Source organism: Corvus cornix, chromosome 4 (genome assembly GCF_000738735.6).
Source record: "Corvus cornix cornix isolate S_Up_H32 chromosome 4, ASM73873v5, whole genome shotgun sequence".
Lineage (NCBI taxonomy): Eukaryota > Metazoa > Chordata > Aves > Passeriformes > Corvidae > Corvus > Corvus cornix.
In genome coordinates, this window is record NC_046334.1 from 34,807,088 (window position 1) to 34,832,988 (window position 25,901).

The 25,901-nt window shown below is 39.4% G+C and overlaps 2 protein-coding genes and 1 long non-coding RNA gene across 12 annotated transcripts in view; 2 read left to right on the top strand and 1 right to left on the bottom strand.

Moving 5' to 3' along the window:
* PALLD (palladin, cytoskeletal associated protein) overlaps positions 1–2,298 on the top strand; it is a 192,849-nt gene extending 190,551 nt beyond the window's left edge. For all 7 annotated transcript variants that reach the window (XM_010401411.4, XM_010401415.4, XM_010401414.4 and 4 more), the window contains one exon: positions 266–2,298. In XM_010401411.4, the coding sequence (XP_010399713.1) occupies positions 266–438 (173 nt within the window). In that variant the 3' untranslated portion in view covers positions 439–2,298. The remainder of the gene's footprint in view (positions 1–265) is intronic.
* CBR4 (carbonyl reductase 4) lies at positions 1,941–18,572 on the bottom strand. Of its 4 annotated transcripts, XR_005601876.1 has the most exons (7): positions 18,484–18,572; positions 16,416–16,557; positions 15,753–15,873; positions 15,157–15,293; positions 13,889–14,023; positions 11,004–12,505; positions 2,022–4,408 (listed from the first exon to the last, which is right to left on the bottom strand). XR_005601876.1 is itself a non-coding variant. In XM_039551675.1 (6 exons), the coding sequence occupies exons 2-6, from the start codon at positions 16,555–16,557 to the stop codon at positions 12,327–12,329; spliced, it is 711 nt and encodes a 236-aa protein (XP_039407609.1). In that variant the 5' UTR covers positions 18,484–18,572; the 3' UTR covers positions 1,941–12,326. The 4 variants fall into 4 exon arrangements, 3 of the variants coding, with proteins under 3 accessions (XP_039407609.1, XP_039407608.1, XP_010399711.2); XM_039551675.1 differs by having other exon boundaries at positions 1,941–12,505; positions 15,753–15,870; XM_039551674.1 differs by having other exon boundaries at positions 1,941–12,505.
* Positions 18,573–18,723: 151 nt separating this feature from the next.
* On the top strand, positions 18,724–25,685 carry LOC109144939. The gene is made up of 2 exons (XR_002046001.3): positions 18,724–18,913; positions 22,480–25,685. It is a non-coding gene; the product is annotated as an uncharacterized LOC109144939 (long non-coding RNA).
* The last annotated feature ends 216 nt before the right edge of the window (positions 25,686–25,901 follow it).

The following is a 25,901-nucleotide window of genomic DNA, read 5'->3' on the forward strand; positions in this document are numbered from 1 at the left end:
TGGCACAAGGAAATGTAGAAAACAATGCCAAAAGTAACACAGACTGTTGTATTTACTTACCACATTTGAAGGTGAAACTAGATGCTGAGAAAAAAACAAAACAAAACAACAATGCCAAGAAATTAAACAAAATTACCTTTGATATAATGCTTTTCTGCTTCTCAGAAATTAGTATCTCCTTCACAAAGGGTTGACTGAGCATCTGGCACACTTTGGTGCATGGCTCAGGAAGGCTAACACTTTTTCTTTCCTTTTTAATCTACAGCTCAGTGGCAACAACCCCCTCAGCAGACCAAGCCAAAGAAGGTGCGGCCCTCAGCCAGCCGATACGCTGCTCTCTGTGACCAAGGACTAGACATCAAAGCAGCTTTCCAGCCAGAAGCAAATCCAGTCCACCTGACAATGCAGCCTGGCCTGGTAGAGAGCGATGATCTGTAGATTCAACTGCCGCTTCCATCATTTTCTTTCAAAGCAGAAACACTGAAAGCCATTGCCTTGACCAATGATACTCCGATGTCACTTTATGCAAGGGCAGACACCTTCATGTACAAAAGATAAACAACAAACACACTAACCATATATTCCTTATTCATTATACCAAATTAGAAGAATAGATAGATTATTAATAGAAATGTACACATTGCACAACAAATCACACTCACCAGTTCCTTAACCTTTGTTGCTTCATAAGCCTTTTCATAGAGGCCAAAATGCATCAGAGAGAAAGATTTTTCACTACATACCTTCATAAGCAGTAAGTAGATGCTACACAATCTTAATGGTGCAAGATGTTTTCTTCAAGGCTTACCAACAGTTCTAAAATGGCTACATATTCTGACAGCTACGATGAACAAGTGCAATATTATAAAACAGGAAGGGACAAGGAAAAGAAATGCAAGCAAATGCTGTATCTCTGCAAACTGCTTTCTATACAACAATGAAAAAAAAATCTTTCTTTCAATGCTGTTAGTTTGGACATCAACATCCTAACTTTCAATTCATTTGTGTTTTTCCTTTTTACCATCTAGGAGGAGGCTTATTTACAAATGTACAGCAATGGCAGTCTAAGCAGAAGTAATTTAACTTCTGCAGAACAAAGAAGAGCTGACACATAGTAACAATCTACTCCAGATTAGAAATTGGTAACTAGATGGGGAAAAAATGCTGACAGTTTGAACCAGTGCAGTGAGTTACTGCAAAGGGGTGGGAGGGGGACTGGGCAAGAGGTTGAAACTCTGGATTTTCCGACAGCAGTCTGTAACCTTGTAATGCTGCCATTCAAGATTCTGAAATTCTAAGGTGAGCTGAAAACTAGGGAGTGTATTTATGGGATGTTTGACTGTTTAAAGCTTGTGTAATATGTATGAGGATTTTAGAAATGTATAGTAAGTGAAAAATGGGTTGAAACTGCAATACGGATTTAAGTGACGAGTATACACCACAGGTGATAGGTTTGCAAATCTGAGGAAGTAGAAAATGAAGATAGGCAAAAACATCCAATTTGCTCCTTTTTGTTTTTTCTTCTTAACATAACATGTCTCTGGTAGATTTTATTTTTTCCTTCTCCTGACTGCAGGCAAATGACAACTCTTTTAAGGGGTAGAGTCTGTGCACCATAGGTGAAATTCCTGAAGGCTGCTTTCAGAATGCAAGGCAAATCCACATGGAAGTGGAGCCCCACTTAAGTCACACCTGACTAGGTAGTTTTAAATTAGAACCAAATGAATTTAAGTTGAAAGGGAGGGACGAAGAATGGATGGAAGAATTACTAGGCCTGACAAGGAAAATGAGTGTTTGATGGTACGAGCTATGATACTTGGCTAGGAAAGGAAAACACTGTATTCCTTATATGAAGCACATATATGGTATCTTTCATTATTTATAATAAAAGTGTTGAAATCTTTTATCTCAGCTCATTTATTCAGAAGTCCTGTACTTAGGGTTTTGTTTGTTGTTTTTTTTTTAATTTTGTAATTGTGTACACCATATATTGCATTACTGCTATACGTGTATTGCTTTGTAAGTACACAAAGTTTGTTTCGTTTTTTAGTGACTAATAAACTTTAGCACACAAGGTAGTACTATTCTGGTGCAAGATATGACTAGTAATGGGGATGGTTAATCTAGATTAATGTCATAGTCTGTCAGGTGGGAATAATCTGATTTTATTCTAGAAGTATGTCATATCTTTTGCCAAATTTTCCTCAACTGTGACATGCTAATTTACTTTTTAGTTTAGCTTCACTAGCATTATTTTGCCACCTTTTATTTGTATTTATAAAAAATGTATTATCATTACTTTGGACTGTTGTGCTGATATAATGTGGGTTTAACATCAATAAATATTACACAAATAGAATTTTTTCTTTCTGGTAAAGATTAATAACTGTTACAGTACAAGCATGCAAATGTAAGATTTTAAATATTATTTAAATTTTAAATATTATGAATACAGATAAATGAGGCCTATATGCAGCATCTAAAAACTACAGTTTATCAGAATAGTCTGCTTGTGACCTGGAATCTTGTTTGAACAGAACAGAGGAACATTACTCATAAATTCTGAGAAACTTTTGCCAAATAGAAGAACTGGAAGATACTTTTTTTTTAATACGTTAGAAAATATGCAGGTCTGGTTTGTGTTTCTAATAATTGCAATATGTCATCACACCTGATTCTAAGTAAAGGGCATGGTTTAAGCACTATTAAATTCATTTAAGAGCCTGATAACAAGACAATATCAAAATTTAAAAAAAAAATTACTTATAAAATCCTGACTATTAACTAGTTTCTCCTTTTTTCAATGTGAAGATACCAGGAAAGAGGCAAGATGATCCATTTTTTTCTTTTGGGTTTACATTTCAAGCACTGATCACTACAAACAGGCTTTTGTCAGCAATTAAGTGAGCACTGACATTAATGGCAATACTGCAGCTGAAGTCACTGGAGTTGTGTCTGCTCACAGTACGTTTGGCTTGGGGACTAAAATACTGAGACTGCTTTTTGAGCTTGTTGAAGATGAGGTCATCATCACTTTTTGCCTCTGTATATATGTAGAGACACACTTAAGTAGTAAATCACATCTCTAAGCAGCAACACTGTTTTTATGAAAACATTCAGCTGTTCTGTTACTTAGTTACTGGGACTGTTTGGCCTTACAAAGTCAGAGATAGAAGCGTGGCATAAGCAAATGAACTTCTCAAGCCAAAAAACAAAAATTCTTGGAAGCATCAAAGTAACTTTAAGAAGTTTAATCTCCTTCCACATAGTCCAAAGATAGTTTGTATGACCTGACAGTGTATTTTTGTCATTTTTTAAGACTAAAAAAAGGAGCCTTGACTTTTTACAAGACTTCCAGTTTAGGTATGGGAAGACTTCAAATTATTTAGGAAGCTCATCAGTCCAAGCATATTCATAGCAATCAAAGACTCAATGCAACGATGAGCAGGATGATGACAGAAACCTCTGTCAAGAGTATCAGCAGTGAGGTGCAAAATTCCACATGCATTAAGGTTTTTCCAGCTGGTGGTGCACCTTAGCACACAGTGCCTTTATCCTGCAGCTTGGAGGCAACAGCAACAATTAGTTAACATACACAATTTTCTTCCACCACAGCCAGCTGGTGGTTGGGGGTCAAAACCAGTCCAGCTTGAAACCCCAGCTTATAAATCATTGTTTCTTTCTTTATCAGCACTTTCAAAGTCTATTTTAATTCACTTAGGGTGTATGCTAAGAAATGCCTTGATCCCCCACATCTGGACAGCTACATCCTCACCTCTGCAAGTAGCCCAAACAGATTTCATATGTAATTACTTCATGAGCTCACATTATCCAACATGCCATGATGCTGAGGGGATCAGCTGCATGCTCTGGCTGCATGACCCAGCTGCCAAACCCACACCATGCACTACAAACTAATGCAGGACTAGAAATGCCTGCTTCGATTATGCATGTTGGCTAATTCACTCCCTCACAATTCAAATGTACATGCAAGGGGTAGAATTTACTGACATTTATCTCATTCTCCTGAACTGACTAAAAGAAATGGCCTTCCCTCTGCACAGATTTTCTGTTTGAACAGAAATATGAGCATGTAAAACACATCAGGCAGATGGAAACACAATTCCTGCCCCAAGGAATTTACAATGTATTCCAGACATCACACAGTATTCTTTGACTTGTCTTAAAGCTTGCAACTCAAAATTAAGCCAGTTTGCATCCTTTAACAGAAGTGATTAAAGCATAAAATTATCTAATACTGCACTGTATCTCTACTAAAAATGTGTTTGGAACATAATGCTCAGTCACGTCTAGAGCAAAAAAGCCAGACTATGAGCAGCAGTACCTGTACAGCGGTGACTTCAGCAGCCATACAGATGGAGACAAATGAACTTCAGTTCAACACCACCTAGAAGGAGAAATGTTGTGCTTTATAAAACAACTGCAGTGCAACAGGTAACCCTGGGCCAAGTATGTAACTGCTATCACTTTCTAGTTCTGTAGTAGCATAAATCGTCCAGGAACAGCTGCAGAACAAGAAAGCAGAAAAAAATAACAGTACATGGCCACTGCACAGAATGATTACAACACTTGAAGAAGGAGCTCTACAAATCTCATCACACTGAATGGATTATGGTAGGACTTTTTCCCTATGTATTTAACAACGTCGTTTCAGGGAAACATATTGTCACTTTTTTGGACAACTCTTGGCCCAGACATCACAGAGTATTTCTAGAGAACTGAGAGTACAAAACCCAGATTGCCAAACACAGGACCTATCTGAGCTACTAGAAAGGTGCTGGAAATACGAGAAGACTTTCTATACACCAGGCAACACACCTGTAATCTATTGCAAATTAAGGACATCTCCATGTTGGTGTCCTGAAAATTATGGTGAGCTATAAAATTACTCTCCATTCTGTATATGCCTTCCAACAACAGAGTTACAAGAGCCTGCAGAGAATGGATGCAGTTCCAGTCTGCTGCTGGCAGGGACATCTCACCATCAAAAATCATACATGCACACTAAATGACATCTAAAAAAACCACGAGAAATTACTGTATTCCTTCTTTTCTCTGAAGTTGCAGGAAGTTTTCAGTAGAAATTTACCAACTATCTGAAAAAGCGGGATAAAAGGTCATATTGAGAGGAGAATTAAAAACACTGCAACTGAGAGCTTTTAACAGGTCATGGGCATACAGGTGTCGAGAGTACAGCCTCCAGCACAGACCTGGAACATATAGTTTAGTGCATTCAGCATTAGAAATACCGAGCTGGGAGATCTGCAAGTTAGAATTCCCAGAACATCAAACTGCTTCACTAACAAGCTTCAGCAATACCATACAATCGGTTTGCAGTTATTCTTAAACAATTTCTTTTAAATCATGCAGCGATTTCAAACCCATCAGCATGCTACACATGCAAGGGGCACTTCAGTACCAGCAGCCTGGGAAATGTTGAGGAACATCCACACAACTCCATTTGCTCTGTGACATCTGCCCCCCATGCTCCCACTGCCCTAATGTGTGTGTAATGATACCAAGTTAAGCTTTGGTGGCTTCTACTTGGATGATGTCTCACTGCATTTGGTGCCGACAAACTCAAACTGGCAATTTTGTTATATACAATGAACAAAAAATATCCCAGACTTTAACAGAGAGGAGCTGTTAACATAAAAAATAAAACCATAAAAATACCAGAACAGTTGTGATTATAGGCATGCTGACCCAAAGATGTCTGGCAAGGTACAGGCAGCATTTTTTACTAAGAGACATATCTACAGCAAAAAGGAGCCTTTAGCGTATGATCTGAAATTGAACACAATGTGTGTGTGAAAATCAAATATGACTTGGGACTTAGAGTTCTTACTTCTTCAGGCACTAAGCACACCCAATGACTTCTCTCCACAACTATACTTGACCAGTCTTTTCAAATATTGATTAACTGAATCAAGTGGGTGCACCTGACCTTGAAGAGTTCATTTTGCTTTACTTAAATCAACTACACTGTTGCCTCCAGAAAAAAAGTCACATAACTGCAATGGACAATATATCTTCCAGTGTCATGCAAGACAACCTCTCTCTCACACTGTGCAACGCATCAAAGTAGGAAAATTTGTCCTACAGCAATAAATAATCATTACAATGTATGTTTTAACTGTAGTTAATAATGTAACAAAGAGATTTTGCAAGCTGGGATTTAGATATCCAGTTTCTATCTAAATTTTACTGATCTCAGTTTGAAATCCATTCCATCTTTAAAAGTCATGCTTTACAACCTCCAGCAGCTCAGGTTATATGGAACTGGGTTTTACAAAACAAGTAACAGGGATGCCAGCCATCAGCTTTGCATCTACACAGGCAACTCCACTTCCCTAAAACAACACAGCTTTACTCACCGAGACATTACTAACACAATAATGCCTTAGGATAGAGTGCCCTCAGGAGGCCACAATGAAATCTTTTCACGGGATACAACCCTAACTCACTCAGCATGCACCAACTCAGCCAAATTATATACTTCCATTACCTTAGTCTGCAAAAGCTGTTCTCCACCAGAGCTCCTCCTTACAGCTGCAATATTTTTTAAAAATCCCAAACCAGAACCACCTCATGAATAGTTTATGTGTCCTGCTACAAACTTTTACTGACAGTAATCACAGAATCACAGATGGTTTGGGTTGGAAGGAACCCTAAAGATTATCTAGTTCCCAGCCCCCTGCCGTGGGCAGGGACACCTCCCACTAGACGAGGTTGCTCAGAGCCCTGTACAGCCCATCAACTGCAACAGATGCCTGAAGAGCAAGAGGAGACTGTGTTAGACAGTGAGGTCACTACAGCAAGTCCTAAGCTACAAACATATTTCTTTAGAGACAAGCAGAAGTAAGGCTCCAATGACCTCCCCAGGACAAAAGATGAACAAGAGTAATCCATCATTTTCCCAAACATTAGAAAAATGCAGAGAAGACATACAAAACAATTAACTTTCTAGGTCTGCAATATGCTTCAACTAAACCCCAGAACATGCAAATCTCACTACCTATGAACTTTGAACTGAATCCAACTCAAAGCCAACAGAAGAACAATTTTAGGTTTCCTAACTTGGCAATGACAAGGCAGGTCACAGAAATGAGTAAATACTGCAGTACACAACCTTCTTTTAGCAAGGATATCCTCTCTGAAGCAGGAACCCCGCTGAGTAAAAACTCAAAGCAATAATTATGGGTGAGTCAGAAAGGGGGTTGCTGTGTAAGAGGACTGCATGCTGAATTAAATGACAGCTGCAAAAGCAGTCACCCTCAAAACATGCCTTGATGGTCTCTTTAGAAATTCTGTGGTAGTACTGAAAAGCCATGTAGAAACCAGTGACATGGGGTGGGGTAGGAGAAAAGATCTGGAATAAAACAGAGTAAATTAAAGACCAGACTTGCACTGCAGCCTTCTTGAAATGCTCCCACAACCAGGTGGATGAGGTGAAGCTTCAATGCATATCTGAAAAAACAATTCTAGGAAGAGGACTACAGATTCTTTAGAAACTGCAGAAACATGGAGTAGTGGGAATCCATAAAATACTCTGTTAAAGAGAAAAAAAAAGCAAAAAGATGTTGGTACTTAAGAGATTATAGGAGAGTTTTAAGCAACATAGCAGGTGAAGAAACATCAGATGGGTAAGAGCACATTCTCTCACTTCCATTAGGAATGGAATCACAGAAACTATGTATGTCTGATAAGATAGTGGACTGAAGTTTTCAGAATTCAATTGAGAAGTCACTGTAAGTCAGTCAAGTGCACAGTCTGACTCGCAAACACCCATATGCAAAAACCCCCCAGACATTTATATACAGCTTGGCATAAATGCCAGCAGCACAAGATATAAAGCCTGAACGTCTGCTTTTAATCAAGGACAGTGACAAAACAGACATACCAGAAATATGATGGAAGGAAGATTAAAAAAGTAAGATATTGATACAAAATATATAGGAGAGTCATAAAACTAAATATCAACACATTAAATAATCCAATCAAATAGGGATTGAATTTCCAAAACTAGCAAGGTAAACTCTGTTATTAGACAATATCAGTACCAACACCATTACAATGGTAGCCACAGCTATGACATCTGAGGTGTGTAAGGCCAGCAATGTAACTGTGATGACAGACAGCAGTTATGAGTATGTTGGATAAATATCCCACTGAAGAGGCCAAGATCACTTTTTTAATATATTCTTTTTCATGCAGCTGATCAAGGCCACCCAACTCTGGCTGTGGTCCCCAGGACCATACAAGGCCTGAGCCAAAACGCTGTTTTCAAATACTGGGGTTTTTTTCATGGTGACTTTTATTTCTGCAAGTCTATTGACCAAGTTCATTAATAAAGACAGCAGTCCACTACCACAGACTTCCATAAAAAAGAAGCAACATACAATAAGAAAATATTGAAGTGAAGCCAAAAAGACAAGTCAAAATTAAGATTCAGTGCCCAATGACAACATTAAGATTGAATGTACTGAACTTCAGTACAACAACTTTAAATACACACCTCAAATTAAACTTATTTTTGTGGGCAGGTGGAAGCTCCTAGCATTTAAACATCAACCTTTGTAAAACCAGCAGTCTAGCTTTAGGAGTCAAATGGAATCAGTCACTGAATGTAACATTTACAGACAGGTCAGAGCGCAGAGGAAAAATCTGCAGAAGTGCATTGACACTGACCAGCACCTCAGGAACAGGAACTGTGCCCAAAGAAGGGAAGCAGATGGTCAAAGTAAAAAGCAAAGTGATCAGGGAAGGAAAGACCACTGAGGAAAAAAAATCCCCAGACTGAACAAAACCCTACAATCAGTTTTTGATACCATGCAGGAACTTGAAAACCTTTACAGGCCACTTGAAGCTTTTACTCCTCAGAGCAACACATCAGGAGAGGTTACAGAGGAAAGAGTGACAAATGGGAGAAGATGAGGGGCTATCACTCCCCAATTCTAAAAGATACCAAGTAACTGCAGTGTGAAACTTCTGAGTGAAACCTGCCTTGTTATCAAGCGACTGGAAGCTGGCAAAAGTGACAGCAAGTTTTTGTGATTTTAGTGGGTGGAAGGACCACTTGTTTTTTAAGAAGGGATTCCAGAGGGGTCCAGGGAACTAAAGACCAATTCTATTTTTCTGTACATAGCAAACTGCCAGAAATTGTTCTAAAGCCAAGAAAACAACAGGTTAAACATACAGAGCTGCTTTTGCAAAGGAAAAGTCATGTTTGATAAACATTTTAGAGTTCTTCTAAATAGGAACTTAAAAGAGATGAGAGTACAGAGATCTAATAATGGTGCATGTTTGAAATTCTAAAAGGCATCTGACACATTCCCTTGCCAAAAACTATTAAAGATGCTGTGCTGCCAAAAGAAGTTGTCATATCAGTACACCGTTTAAAGATAGAAGACAAAGGGTATGAATCAGCAGCTGTTGTTTCCTAAGGATGTGCAGTGCCAACAGAACACCCCAGGCACCTCTGTTGGGACAGGCAAAGTACAATCCCTATTTCTAAGGGTTCTGAGACAGCAGTTTCTGAACACCACAGTGCACTCCAGGAACACTAAGTTACTCAAAGTAACAAACGGATTAAGGAATTAGAAAACTGCAGAACCATTTCACTGAGGAAACAGGTGTTAAAACCAGCAAACTAATCTCATTGTAGATATTTGAGAACAATTTATGCTGAAAAAAATACAAATATTCAGACCTTTACATAGATATAAAGAAATGGACTCCAAGTTGACCATTAATTATTAGGGACTGAGTTATTGGTCTGAAAATACAACTGCAAAGGTTAGGAAAAAGCAAAACACTTTTATCATTTTTGGAAACAACATAAAGCAAAACATAAAACAATTTAATTTTTTTAAAATAGATCCACAGTGAATTCTGCAAGAAGTTCTATCTGTTTCTCTGTCCTTGAGAAACTGGAAAAGTAAAGCAAAGTTTAACACAGACAATACAAGATATAAAAGAGCTCTCTAGCAACAAACAATTAAAAGAAATACGTTTCTTCAGTATGAAACAGAAACAATGAAGGCAGGCAGGATAAGATAGAGGTCTACAAAATCAAAAGCAAAACACAGAGAGCACCAGAGGGCTGTTTTTAATGCCTGCAAGCCTCAACCAGAGCTACCCATTGGTGGGTTCAAAAATCCCAGTCACAAACTGCGGGAGGTACCAGAGTCTTCTAAGGAGACACACACCTGCTCTGTCACCCGCCCTGGACATTCCCCTCTTCCCCTGCCCGAGACATCACACCAGGCTAGACAGAACCAGGATTATGTTAACCAGTTTTCAGTTCTAATTTACCAGTCTGGAGAAAAGGGGGAAAAAAGCTTTTTAAAAGTATGGTTTAAAGCTACCAACACTTCAGTCTGGTCTTGTGGCAACAGCAATAATAGAAACATAGCATGCCACAGTAATTTCTTTAAAAAGTTTCAGTACATACTGAGATTCTTCTGACAGCATTATTTCAGCTTTTAATTGCAAATGTAAACTAAAAATTCCATTGTAATAATTTATTTAACAACTCCCTTAACAAAAAAAAAAAAAAAATTAGGGTCAGAACTCACTACAAGGGAATTATTTCATGTTTCTTAGGTTTGGCTTTTGGTCAAGGTATGTCACACAGGCTTTGTTTGTAAAATACAAACCATAGGTATGGGCAGCAGCCAAGTCACTGACATATTCCTATTCGACTAGTAAGAATGTACCAGCTGTCCTTCCTCACCTTCAGTGCCCTTGGAAAAAATTCATGTAATCTCTGGCCAATTCCTTCTATCAAGGAAAAACATAATTAGCAATTATATTTTTGGTGCAAAGACCCATATGACACATAACAGCAGTAACAGGAAAATAAGGAATCCTGGAAGGATTACTTTCAGTGGTATTTTATATTCCAAAGTGAGTAGCACAACCAACTGTAAAATCTCCTGATCATACAAGTATTCCTTGTATTATTTCTCAATGCATACCTGCAAGAAGCTTGAACATGCACTGTCTTCTGGCACAAAGACAAAACATCTCAGCTGCACAAATGAAGAAAATTTCCGACTTTAAAGACTCAGTTATCATCACAGAGATCTCTTCTTTCTGTACTGTGCTGTGTGCCAAGATGGGAAGTAATTCAAAAGCTGAATCAACATCTGGATCATGATGCAATGAACACCAGAGCTAAGAAGTGAAGGTCCTGAACCACATTCATATTTTTCTTCAGAGATAATAAAAGCATCAATTATCAAAAATTACTTGAGCTCAATAGAAAAGCCTGAGGTCAAACATTTGGTAAGTTTTCAGCAAGACGGGAACACTCAGAATCATTTACAGCAGAATAATTACTCTGCTTCAAACGTTGCTTTGAATAAAATAAATGGCTATTTTATTGACTGTACATACATATGAGGGAGCATCAAATTAACAGCTGAACTGAGTGTTCATGATGATACAGGGCAAAACACCTTGACTTCGTGCTCTGCAAGTGATACATGTTCTAAACATCTACTGAGTCCTTGATAAGTCTCTTATGCAGCAAGGTCTGCAGCTGTAGTGCTCAGCAGTGCATGTGCAGCTCAAGCTGAGAACATGACAGGATTAGCAGCTCCAGTGCTGTAACAGTCCTTCATGGCCACACACAAGTGCCACTGGATTGAGTGCTGTACATTCATTCAGGAATGGAACTGAGTAGGGTTTGTCTTTATAAAAACACATTGCATATAATTAAATCTCCTAAAGGCAATTCAGGTAAGCTGAAGATCTAGAAGTTCCTAGCTTTGTAGTGTTAGGTACAAACAAACAAAGCTCAAAGGAAACTCCTTGCTACTTTGTAGGGAATAACTGATAAGAATGCAAAACTATGCAGTTCACAATCTTTGCCGTACTTGAAAAACTTGATGCAATCATACCTGCCACCCATTAAACATGTCTCTGCACTTTATTAACCTTGGTGTAACATGATAATTCAAATAAAATCTCACTCTACCCCAAATTAGAAAACAGGACTTTATAAAAATACAGTGCTTTAAAAACGTATCAGCACATTATTAAAGCTATCACCATATCAAAACCAGATCTTTTTCAAATTGTTTCATGCACAGACTTTGTAATACCAAACAGACTCTGTCAGGCAGCTAAACATACACATTGCACTTCACTGCTGCTGAATTTCTCCTCTGACCAAATAAGACTAAGTCAATTATGTACATCAGTCTTTAAACATTTTCCAACCCTCTCCCTTCATTTAGTATATATTTCTATGTTACCAACATGACATTAAAGCAGTCATTTATTCAAGGTAGTACTTAGGTCATAAGCTGCAAGCCTCCATCTACAACCAGAACACTCCCTGTAACATACGGAGATTCTAGAAGAAAGACAACGGCTTGTGCAACTTCATGAGGCTCTCCAAATCTTCCAAGGAGAATTGCTTTCTTCAACTGATCTTCTTCCAAATGAGCTGTCATCTCTGTGTGAATAAAGCCTAAGAGCAGAGAGATATATGAAGAGTTACCTAACCTTCAACTAAATTTATCTAGTGGATTTCCCACTGAATCCTACAAAGTGAAATCTACTACCAGGATTCAGCACCAGCTACCATTCTTCAAAGTCTCCAAAGCAGCCCACATCATCTGATGGCCAAGAACACTTTTTTATCTAACCAATAAAATACCTTTCAATTTTGGAAACAGTGATGCAATAATGAAAATGCAGAGATCTACAGAAGTCCATGAAAGAAAAAAAAACCAAACACCAAACAACCAAGTAAGAAAGGGTAATTAAAATTCAGTCCCAAACCCATATTTAGTATCACTTTTCTGAAAGACAAAATATACTCATTTCACCAAAGTGTTCTCAATTAAAATACAAGCACAAAATGTCTGGCAAGAAACCCTCTCAGCCTTGAAAGTGATTTTGCGTTATATTTTAGAAATTATGACAGCGCTTGAATAACTTCTATTAGAGCACTCACTTGAAGAATATTTCTTGACATTTTTGAAGGACATTTTTTACAATTTTCCATTATCTGAGATTTGGCTTTCCCACTGCTGCACAACTCTACACACAAGGTGCAGCTTCATAAAGAGCTGATCTTACCTGCTTTCTAGCTGCCATCAAGAAGGGAAAGTCTCCCTTTTGCTTTCTACTGTAAAACTGCCCCTTTATGATGGCTGTGGAAGAGCTGCTCAACTCACTAAAGAACAAAAGTATTTTTCCTGCCTAGTTCACAAGCTGAACAGGTTCATGTAGAACTCTGAAAGGCATCAGAGGTAGCAGAAGGTAAGCAGCAGTGTACACAGTTATGAGTGGAAAAACTATATAGAAAGGATTTTTCCTTAAGGGTGGTGGTTTGCTTGAACTAGATCATCTTATGAAATCACAGCCTTTACTCACAGAAATAACTTTTAGGACTCCCTCCTTTTACTACAGGGAGACAGGGGTGCTTTTATGACAGCTTCTCATGGTCTGTCATGTTTCTCTAATAACAAATAAGCATTCTCTAGCTGGAGACAAGGATAGCTCTCTGTCTATAATTAGTTCTAATCTTCCCATCTGCAAGGACAGCAAGTTTTGAAGAAGAAACAAAGGAAAAAAGAAAGACATTTATTATGTAATAATAACCTCTATAGAAACAGGTAGGCTTACTCTTCCAAATTTCTCAGTGTTCCCTTAAAAAGACTGAGAGTTTTCTAAAAGAATGTATTATACTTTAAACATACAAACAAACAAAAGATATTAAAAACATTTACTTACACAGCTGAAGAAAATAATAGCAATTTGCCTTAAGTTACTTTCAGAGTACAAGAAATATCCACAGTCTTAGTGAATTGCAACAGTCAAGCACAGGAATTCCTCAAAAACTGACCTGGAGCAACAACGTTGACTCGAATTTGCTTTTTTGCTACTTCTTTAGCAAGAGAGCGTGAAAATCCAACTAATCCTGCTTTGGTAGCACTATACACACTTTGACCAGAGTTGCCTTTAAGTCCTACAATACTCCCTAAAATAAAGAAGCATCAAAGAGAAGATTAAATGGGTAACTTGAAACCTTGTACTAGCTTTATCATTTTAGTTTTAAACTTGGAATGAGAAATGCAGTCACAAGAAAATTAGTAAAATATGTATTACTTTATGCACTTTATCCTGCTAAGATAAGCAAAACCCCAAGTATCTGTGATTTTTGTACAATCCATGTACCTATGTTGACCAACAGGCACCATGAGAGTAAAATGAAGACTTTCTAAGAGAAAGTATCCTCCCCCTGATCAAATAAAAGAAGAAAGAAACTGACTGTACCTATCAATTCTTAGTTAATAGCCAGCAGCTGGTAGATCTAGATATTGAAAGAATTGGTTAAGAATAGTATCTCAGGTTACAATGTAAGATGTAAGCAAAAATATCTATTCTATCACCAGCTGTTAAAACCAGGTGGGGCAATGTTCTTTATCTCTTCCATGACACATCCCTGATAACTCTCTCCAGAGGGATGTCTTCTGTTTAATGGGCTATCAAGCCCCACTGCATGACTCATAAAATTACATCATCCCATTGTGAGATGCTCCACCCAGGGGGAGGAACCAAGCATTCCTACCCGGATATAATCTGGGGTTTGGAGCACCTCAGTCAGCCCTACCTAGTGGATTCCCAGAGGACAAGAGCTACCACTGTACCCTCAGGTGAAGAGCAGACCCTTCCACAGGATCACTGCTTCAACAGGACCACTTCATCTGGACTGCTACCACCACCCTGACTAACAGGGTGTCAGGCTGTATCCTGACTCTGTCAGTGTTCTTGTACTGTTGCATTTATTTTAATTTTCTTATTAAATTATAATTCTGACTTGCAATCTCCCACTGGTGTGTTTTCAAACTAGTACAAATAGCAAAATTCTTTTTTCAATAAAATATAAACTCTGAGGTGTTTATTACTGAAAAAAAGCTGGTTTTCTATTTAGAAGTTGCTGAAATTACACAAAAGAATAAGCATTCATCAAGAAATGCTAAATATAGAATGCCTAAATACAAGGGAAAGGAAAACAAGTCAGTTGCAACAAGTAATGTAGTATGTTACACCTGCTAAACATTTCTGGAAGATTAGTACACAGAATTCTACTGGCTTACACAAGTAACTTACCTATATTGACAATAGCACCTCCCTGTTGTTGAATCATGGCCTTTACAGCAGCTTTGCAAGTCAACATCGTTCCCAAAAGGTTGGTGTGAATCTGGGCTATCATATCTTCAGTCTTGGTTCTCAGTAACAAACCATCCCTGACAAACAAACCAAAAAACCCCCAAGGAACTCGCTAAACAACCCCACTGATCACATGTACTCTTAAAAAATGACTGTTGATAGAATATTAATGGGGGTGTATGTGGTTCTATACATTCGAGCGTTCAAAATGCAACACAGCAAGAAACAAGTTACCCATGCTTCTGGCCATAGAGCCTCTTTTGCAGAGAGGTATCAAGCACTGTTTTGGACCATTTGGGGGGAAAAAATGGAAGAAAGAGTAGAGGGGGAACTCAGAATGCAGAAACTACAGTGAAAGCTGTATCATCTGTTAGCATTTTACTGCCATCAGGAACAAAATACTGGCAAGCACTTAATATTGTTGGCAGATGTGCTCATTAGCAACTATATTACGAAATGCAAAGGTCGAGAGCACCTTACAGAGAGCTGCCTTCGTATAGCATTAAGTACCTATAGTCTTGTAAGGAGCAACCAACCTGTTGATCCCAGCTGCATTAACCAAGTAGTTAATAGGACCCAAATTCCTCTGCATCTCCTCAAAAGTCTTTTGGACTTCTTGTTCACTGGACACGTCACAGCTAAGTGCCAGATGTCCTGCTGTATTGAAATATATATAACATCAAAATAAACAGTGAAAGCTGTATATAATTCATAAACCTTCTTCTGAATTTATCAACTCAGTTGTAAAACAGATGTTGAACTTGTTATAATTTAAGGAACCTATTTAATGCCCAAATAATTAAATACAGACAATTTTCAAGTATTGTATTAATTAATAATGTGAAAATTCCTTGTTTTGTATTTTTTGCCTTTTGAAATCAGAAGTTCAGCATGAGCAGACTGGTCTCAGTTCTAGCTTGTTCAGGAGCTGAGGATGACTCAATTCACACCACCTTCCTGTTGCGCACCGGAACAATTCCAATCATCTTAAAATTCCTATAATGCAGATTAAATAGGTAACCTGCTTTCTCAACGACTATTGTGAAAACAAAATTGTACCAATACAGCTTTTTTTTTTACTCACTCTTTATTTTCCTTTTCATCTAGTTAAACAATAAGGGGTTTTTAATGACTAGCTATTTTTGCAAGTCACCTAAGCACGGGACAGTGAGGAGATAACTGCACAGCAGCATACATACCACCAAGATTCCGTGCAGTGGTCTGAGCCATGTCCAGATTCCTAGCAATGATGGCCAGGCGGCAGCCCTTCTGTGCCAGGAGCTCTGCCACAGCTTTGCCTATTCCACGGGATCCTCCAAAAATGGCACAGACCTTGCCCATCTTCAAAATAATTCACAAATTGCAAATAAACCACAAACTTCATGTGCAGTACAGCAAGACAATAGCTGCTATTCTTGGCAACATCACAGCCTTTACCCATTTGTAGCAGTTTGTAATAGCGGGTTATAGAATTAGTGATTTGTTGCTTTTTTATTCATCAAAAAAATAAACAATTGAACTAAATTAGGCACAGCTTCCACAAATGAAAGTTAATTCTTAAATACTTCTGAACTAGTAAAAACAAAAATCACACACGTTACCTAGCATTCCAATACCAGAGTTATGGTAACTCCTATTCAAGGGATGAATTATGTGATTTATGTACCTAAAGGCCACAATGTATCGTTCAGCTGCTTATTCAAAGCCGATGTACCGGTTGTAATTATATTATTCTTGCAATCACTATTTTTGTGCTGAAGTCATTTAGCCTCAAGGTCTCACTCCATCCAAAGTATCTGTCTTGGACACCACCAGTGCAAATGTTACTGAGTACAATTCGAAACTATTGTATTTACACTGGTTTAATACTGTCAGACTATGTTTTACCACTAGCCTGGGGTTTTTTGTTTCTGCTTTTGAAGGAAGCAAAAAAAGCTTTTTGAAATACAAAATGATCGTGAAGTAGCTAGCTTTGATGTTTAGAATGGTGCACACAAAGAAAGTACTTCTGTAGAATGATCTTTTATTCTGCAAGCTCTGGAAACCAATCAGCTGTTTTGGGATTTCCTGAGGAGATGGAAGCAGAATCCAAGCAATAATAATGAATCTTTTTTCCATACATTTGAATAAATCCTTTTTGAACCCAATTATACTGTCTTCATAACATCCTGAAGCAATGAGTTTCATTATTTGTGGGAAAGTACTTCCTTTTGTTCTTAATTTGCTTTCTGATTAGATAATTTTATGCATTTCTCCTCATAACTTCCCCTTACTGTTTCACTCTCCACCTGAATCCTCTTTCAGGTCTATTCAGTTACTCCTACACATATGGAAGCTATTCAGTACCTCACTAAAGAGTGTCTGAATCCTTAGACCTTACCCTTGGCCTCACTGAGGTCCATTAAACCCTTCTGGATGAGTGATAACCAGAACAGCACACAGTACTAAGCGTACCAGGCCACCACCAACTCATGCAACGGCACGATGGTTTTGGTCCTCTGTGACAGAGTCTGAACAAGCAGACGTTCTGTCCTTTTCCCTAACAAAGTATTCACAAGTGCCTGAAACCAACCCACACGTCTGCTTTTCCTGGCAAGTTCTTGGAACAGAGAAAGCCCCTTGTGCATCAACCAGGCATTCACAGGTGGGGCACAGGGCCCGCCTGCAACGCAGTAATGTACAGTTTGTGCTTTAACACAGAAACGCCATACAGGCTCCTTGCAGCTGGGACTTGGGAGAAAAAAGCTGCAGCAGGAGTAATGACCTGCTGTTCCCTGGATAGATAACCGAAGGGAAAACCGGGTGTCTTTGGAGCAACAGGCACTCGCAAGCACCTATACGACCTTTCAGAACCAAGCACTTAACGCGTGACCCCGGGGCTCCAATGACACCACCCCACGGCACTCGGCTGCCAGCCCAAGTAGGGCACCTTGAAGCAACGGCGAGCGGCATTCCCGCAGCCCTCCCTCCTTCCGTCCCCCGTCCGTGCCGGCAGCGCGGCCGAGCTCGGCTCCCGCTCGCGGCCCGGCTGCAGGTGGAGCCCTCGGCACGGACAGCGGGAAGCGCCGCCGCCGCCGGGCCCGCGGGGGACGCCGGGACGCGCAGCCCGCGCGCCGCCGGTGCCACGGTGGCAGCGCGGCCGCTCCGCGCCGTCCCTGCGTCCCTCCGTGTCCCTCCCCGCCACGAGCCAGGCGCGGGCTGCGCCTGCCGCCCCGCCACGGCTACAGGAGAAGGACGGGAGAACGTGTTCCACGTGCGCTCCGGTACCTCCCGGCCGCGGGCTCGCTGCCCTCACGGAGCGCGTTTCCCTGTCCAGCGAGGCCGGCTCCGCTCCGCGCTGAGCGCAGGCGTCACGGGGTGCGGCGTGACGTCACGGGCAGCGGCCCGCGGCCGCGGTGCCGGCGGGGAAGGAGCCGCGCCGTGCGCCCGGGGTGCTGCCCTCGCTCTGCGGCCCGGGCGGGCCCGCCCCGGCTGCCGAGGGCCTCGGGCCCTGCACTCGCACACGGCCATCGCCTCTGCTTTTCGCTTCACCCTTGCCGGTTTTAAGCTCCATTTTACAGCATCCAGCTTAGCCACTGCCACGCTTTGCGCCTGGACCCGATGTTCTCTGCTGGAATTCATGTGGGGCACGAAGTAGCGGCCTCACTGAGCTGGAGTTCTCAGTCCTGCCCTTGCTACCCCCTTCGTGAACAAAAAGGTACTTCATACATAGATACAAACAATGAGATGAATTTCTCTCATTTTCGTGTATCCTTGCCCCAAAATCCCAAGGATCTTGTATGAGGCATCGCTGTACCAGAAGGGTTGAAATTTCAAACACATTCAGGTAGATAAACCCAAAATACAGAAGCACCTGTGAGAGTTCCTGTTCAGGAACCAAAACAAACTTCATGAAATTAAACTAATATAAAAAACTACTCTCTTATAGTAGTAATGCTGTTTACAGTTATGATTTAAGTCTGATCATATGCTGGAGAGGTTTCTGTGGACTCTTAATTAAGTCACACAGACCGAGTAAATTTTTGACTCTGAGGAATACTAATAAAAGCGATCACAATTTTGTACAAGAGTACATTTCAGATTTTTTTTGAGAGAAAATTATTATTATTATTATTTTAAAGTTCCACAAAAGTTTTATTATTAAAAGATATGTTGAAATCCTATTCGAGTTTCTATGAGCAAAGGGGGATTGCAACTTTGTACAGTTCTTGCTTTTGACTCGAAAGGCGTTTTTCAGAATTTCAGATTGTAAGTGCTTCCAGGGGAGCTGTAGAACATTTAATAACATTAGTTCTATGCATGTAGGATTATTTTTCCACAGATCATCATTTACATATAGAAGAAAAAGCAGATTTAGGCATTGTCAAACAGGTGAGCATCTGTAAGAAAAATAAAATTTTTAAGAAAAGCTCTTAAGAGAATTAGTTTCTTTTAGCAAGTATATTTAGGTTGCAAGCGGCTCTTTTCAGCAGAGTAGATGAGATTTTGTGATACAATGACATTTCAGAACATGCCATTTTCTGAAAACCTGGAGATCCCAGTGATAAAGAAGAAAAGGCACTGACAGCTGAAACTGTGACTCAGAATAGTCTCTGACCAAGACTTCCGGTACCTAGAATAATTAAGGACTAGGACAGCCTTTTTCTTCAAGTGAAACTTATAAGCAAGGCAACACAGAGGGAAAAAAATTGTCCTTAGTGATGTTTTCTGAAGGTGTGTATACCATAGAGAAAATAACTATGAGCATCACCTTGTATGAGGACAGCAGCAGGCAAATTTTTTAAGAAAAAAATTGTACGTAATTATGACTTTACCTTATTTCTGACCTGTGTCCTTATCCATACAGCTGATTTAGCCTTGTAAGAAAGTTAAAGGAAGACTAATCTGTCCTGTGCTGTTAAGATTTTGCTGACACAGAGTAAGCAGGAGTTCAATGTGGGGGTTTTAAAGTGTGTTACAGTTGACAAAGTAAAATATCAGACAAGATTCTGTTTAATTCTTATTGATTAACTTACTGTTTAAAATGAGATGTGTGTTCATTAATTGGCCAAAGTGACATTAGCCTTTTTTTTCCAGATGCCTGCTTAAATCATAAGATCAGATCAAGCAGATTAATCTGATCTCATGTTTATTCTGATTATCAGTTTATTCACACTGATTATGAGTTTATTCTGATTATCAGTTTATTCACACTGATTTCCCATTAAAGCTAGTGGAGCTAGTGGAGTCCAAGAGACAAATCAGTGTCATAATGATTACCTCCCCTTTTGCAGGGACAGTAGCTGATACAAGAACTTGATCTGATAGACCTGTTCCATCTATCATGACCAGATCTGTAACAGCTAGTTCAGTACTGGTCATTATTGTGCCTGGCTTACTCTTAATGTGGAAATGTAAGCTAATAATTCTTGTACGTCTGTCTGTGTGACCATGTGTACACACACTTGGAACCTGTCCACAATGTACAAAAGGATGCAGCAGCTGTCTTTCCTCAAGCATAAAGCATTCAGGCATTAAGAACACTCTTCTAAGAGAGGTTTTTATTCCTTTCTTTAAATGTTTTAATCATTCTCCCACACAATCAAGATATTGCTTTCAAGTAAGAATTTCTCTATTAACACAGGAAAAAACAAAATATTCTCAAACAGGAAAGGATATTTAATGTATCTAAAAGCAAAAAAACCCACGCAAATCAGAGCATAATGGCACAAAAGGGGTCACTGTAACTGAGGTCCCCTCTACCAGCTATTTCAGATTCCTCCTGGGTTTTGATTTAAGGCAAGATTTACAGAGAATGAGTGCTAATCATTAACCACAGTGGTGCCTGAATCTGTGGCCTCTTAAATTTCTGCCAAGAGTCACACATGAAAGAGCAGTGCTGCTCAAATGTCCAGCAGCATTTTCATACTGTTCCCTGTACTGCTTGTGAAAGCGTACCTCCCACATTACATGGCAATTGTGTAAGGCCTGGGACAAAGCAACTGGAGAACAGGCTGCACATGTGCTCAGTCCTGTTTTAAACAAAAGCCTGCGGGTTGGAGCACTCGGCTCCAAAAAAACCTGTTTCAAGTCCCCTCCCTTACTGGAAACATGGTCACTAGCTTGAGTTTTTCACCACTGAACAAGCTTGTCATAACCATCAGTCTGAAGTGGTTTTAGGTTATAGGAACAAGAACAAAAAATTAAAGTGGGCCAAGGAGATTTGACACTCGAGCCAGATGATTACTGTCCAGAAATGTAAGACCTTGGGGATTAAACATCAACTGAAATCATCATTCAATAAACTATTTTGCTTTTCAACTGGCGTATTAAAGATGACCTCCCTAGCTTAAGCAAATCTGATGATGAGGGCATGTATCTGGGATACAGGAGTCATGGGCTTAGAACAGAATTAAGCCAGGGAAGAGCTTAAGAGGTTTCCTTCTTTCCAGGTCAAATGATAACTCAGTGGCAGGTCACACAGTCAACACACTGCCATGCATTTCTTCCTGTAAAATGAAGGGGTGTAACTGGACTAGGTGCCTCGTTCTAGGTGAGCTCTCAGGGCTCCTCATTATTTTCCACTTTGTCTGGACAGCTCAGCACTGAGGCTGCTGTTTCTTTTTGTTCCCCTTTCTTCAGAAATGCACTTGTGGTTTACACTGGGAAAAATCAGTTAGTTTCTAATTTTGTACTTATATATATGTGCTATATACACACATATAAAATATATAAATTAGTAACTAACAAGTTTTATGTTGCAATTCACAAATGCCTTTGATATGGCCTTAGCCTTCTAGGCAAGTGATACAGACCTGAGATAAACTGCTGAGGAAAAATACAACTGCCTAATTGTATGACAGAAAAAAACCACCCCTCTCCTCCCAGTATTTTGCCACTTGGCAAACTTTTCCCATCCACACCAGTTCAGACATTTAAGTGGCCAAATTTCCACACTTCTGCTGTTAAGTGATCTTTTTTTTATGACCCTGCAGTCTGTTTTGTTTTTCTAGACCATGCAAAATCTCTGCAATATTTGTTCTTGTGTGATAACAGTGAACTTTCATCATGCCAACACGAAGTGGTTTTATACAGTTTAGGACCCTTTTCAAAAAATTGAAAACTTCTTCCTCTTAAGAAATTTCTTCCTCGTACCTCTGTGAAAAGTGTAAAAACCCTGTGAAAACTCTAGAAACAAAACAACACACCAAAACCCAGAACAAAACAAAGCTATCAGAACCTTGGCAAATTACCTAATGTTTTCATATCCTCCTGGCTAAACAGGTTTCCCCACTACGACCAGGATTATTTCACATGTCAACGTGAGGCCCGTGTTTGAGTTAGCACGGTCACTGAAGTTCTGCTGCTCCCAGTGAGAAGTCAGGCACACCATGAAGGGAACACAGAGGAGGAGCCTGTATTATTGCTGCTTCATCTTTTGGTAAAATGGAACACTTCACTGCCAGTGCTGCCCTGAGGCACCTGGCACATTAAAATAAAACTACCCCAACATCACCCACCCCTGCAAGACTATCTTCAAGAAACATTTGCTGCACATTCAGCCTCTGTCCATAACTCCTGTCTGATCACAGACACTGGACACTCCTACTGTGTATCAGTGGACTTTGGACTAAGATGAAATCTAGGATCTCAGCATGTCCTGAAATCCCTTATTTCCCTCCATGCATCCCACTCCTTATGTATGCCACAGAATGTATCAGTGTTTAGCTCCTCAGTCCCAAGACAGCGAGGACTGGGAACAAGGAAGAAATAACCAGCTCAGCCATCCAGGGAGTAAACTCACCACTTTCTGTACAGCACCTCTCAGACAGTTTTTCAAAACTGCAAAGTGTGTCACACAGAGCAGTCAGCATCTCCCAGCAAGGCAGTCTGGAAAACAGTCAAAACTGACACCACCACAGAAGGACATGTCACTCCCAGCAGTTTCCACTGACTATTTTGTATAGAAAGGATATTTTTTTGCGTATTGCATATATCGTAAGCATTAAGAATATCCACTGGAAGTCTGGTACAATAACATCTAAGAGTTTTGCAGAAGTGTTTGAGTACTCCTGAGTAAATGACTCCTGTTCTCTTAGAGGCAATTTACTTTTAATTATATCTAATATACTCAATAGTTAAAAGAAATAGGCTCAGGAAAAGCACTTAAAAATATCTAAAAACTATTTATAAATGTCTACTCAAGGTCTTGCATAATTTGCTTTTATTTTACATATGAACAATGTCTTAACTTCCCCCTTTTTTTTCTCATAGTCTCATCCCATTCACTACACACTTATATAAGCTGCAAAGTAAGATTCGTGGCCAATCATTTCAAGAATTCATTTATCTTGTAAAAATCTGTTTAACTAATACTGCAGTTTCTGATGAGAAAAAAAAAAGAGTATTTTGGAGAAGTATTCATCACCAAAGGTTTTAGCTCCAAAACATACAAAAAACTGCTCTCAACATTAGGATTAACAGAAGAAAGTTTTGTCTAATCAGAGAGAATTTCCTTCCTGTTATGATGGAGCAAGTGGCAAGGTTTTTCTGCCCTAATACATCACTTAATCATAGTCTCAGGTTTTGAATCTCCACAAATGGTATGGGCAAATCCAAATTGTTGCCCACTTTGGTCCTGTGATGCAGTCTCCTGAAAATTTACTGCATCTACTCATATTTAGTCAGTAAACTGTTTGCTTTGTTGAGGAGGGGGAAGGAGGTGGGATGTTGGGAGAAGGTGACAAGGAGAAGCGGGCAAAGTCAGAAGGAAGCAAGGGAATAAAGACAGAAAGATTTGACCAAGTGATTTGGACTGAACTCATTAGGGTGAGAAAATTCAGCTAAAGGCCTATACTGCAGGAATAGAAAAACACAGTTAATAAGTAACAAGAGCTGATCCTTCACCTCCCTTCTCATGAGAAGTTCTAAGGACTTATACAAAGCAAAACAAAGCAAAATCTTTGTTTCATAAGCACATTAATTAGCCCCCATGAAATAGCAGATCTGAGATACATGGAAGTGAAATACTTCAATGATTCCCCCAAATACCTGTCTTGACATTCATAACATTTATGAAGAGTCCAAAAGCTGTTTAAAGCAGGAAACTGAAGGCACATCCACAAGCACTGTTTATATAGCCTCCCCTATTTTAGCATACATTATTTATGTGACCATGAATATGTTTTCAAGGGTAGCCCTAATGAGGCACAAATTTACTGAGTACAGGAATACCAACTTAATGTAGCACATCCACTTACTGACAGAAAGCAGCAAGTCAAGGGACCATGTAGTCATCCCTCCATAATTACAAATAACTGTGATCCTAAGCATAAGGACTTACACTGGCAAAACTTCAGCTGATAATTTGCCAGCCGTGAGTGTTGAACACACTCCATAATAAATGGCAACTCTGATAGTGCTAGTGACAATCACTCAGATCTCATAGACTGCTCACCTCCTTTATGTTCACCAGTATTATAGGAGATGTCAAAACCAATATTCTTTATAGCTGTTAGCATTTTGCAGCCCAAATCACATTGAGTAATGCTTAGAGAGTTTTCAAGGAGCTCCCAACATTCAATTTTCTCCATCAGATTGCCCTAAACAAATCTAATTTCGTATCACATCTCCTTGTGGAAATACTTCACTGTCATTTCATCTCACTCATGTACTTAACTGAGCAGCTGAAGACGTCATCCTCTTGTGACATACAGAAACCCTTACTGTTGTATGTCCTTCTAATAAAGTAGTCAATCATAATAATACCCAATCAGCTGGCTTAATGAAGTAAGAATTAGGTTATTAAAGATGAAAAGAGGTATTTTCAGATGACTGCTTGCATCATTTTTTAATTTATCTATCACAGTGAATAATTTCTTTCAATAACTATCAGGGGAGATTAGCATCCTTGGGAAAAATTAGCTATTGTTCTCACCAGACTGTCATGTAAGTAATGTCTGATTATATAAAATGCATAACTACCTTCTTTCAACAGCTGGGTTTTCTTAATCATCCCTCATATAAATATAATTCCTTGATATATATTTTAAATATAGTTCTATGGTTTTATCCTCACTTGCCTAAACTTTCAGTACCTTTTCTATCCTCAACATAGAGAATGTACCATATACTGCACATCACAGGGGTGGATTATCCCCAGCCTGCTGTAGACAAGCTCTCTTTCCAGTCACAGTTCAGCCTCTCTTTATCCAGTTTCTACACATCATGGTCTTTTTTCTTGACCAAGGGGACACTCCCCATACAAGTTTTTTTGATGGATGTAAAACTCATATACCATTGTTTGATTGTTGTTTTGTTGTTTTTTGGGGGGTTTTTTTGGTTTTTTGGTTGGGTTTTTTTTGTGTGTGTCTGTGTTTGGTGGGCTTTGGGTTTTGTTTGTTTTATTAGAGAACTCTAAATTTACCAGAAGTGTCAGTTCTGAAGAGCACTGAAAAAAAAAAGAATAAATAAAATTCAGGAATGAAGTACATTTGTCCATGTTTGACATTTTTTTAAAAGAAAAGCTAGAGGTTCAGAGAGTATTCAAGCTAGTATTTCCCTCCTAACTTTCACAGTGTAGCTGCTAAACCAGAGGAGATGGACACATGAAGACCATGCATTTATCAGAGACCCTGCTATTTTCCCAAAACCAGATATCTGGCTTCTACTTCAGGTTTTCTGCAGCATGAGGATCATTAGCCATG

Excerpts from the sequence above, each read along its gene's own strand:
- CBR4 (XM_039551674.1), bottom strand. The coding sequence starts at position 16,557 with ATGGGCAAGGTCTGTGCCATTTTTGGAGGATCCCGTGGAATAGGCAAA. Across the intron at positions 15,874-16,415 it reads CACTGCACGGAATCTTGGTG|CAGGACATCTGGCACTTAGC; the intron begins GTATGTATGCTG and ends ATTTCAATACAG. Across the intron at positions 14,024-15,156 it reads AGGTGCTATTGTCAATATAG|GGAGTATTGTAGGACTTAAA; the intron begins GTAAGTTACTTG and ends TCTTTATTTTAG.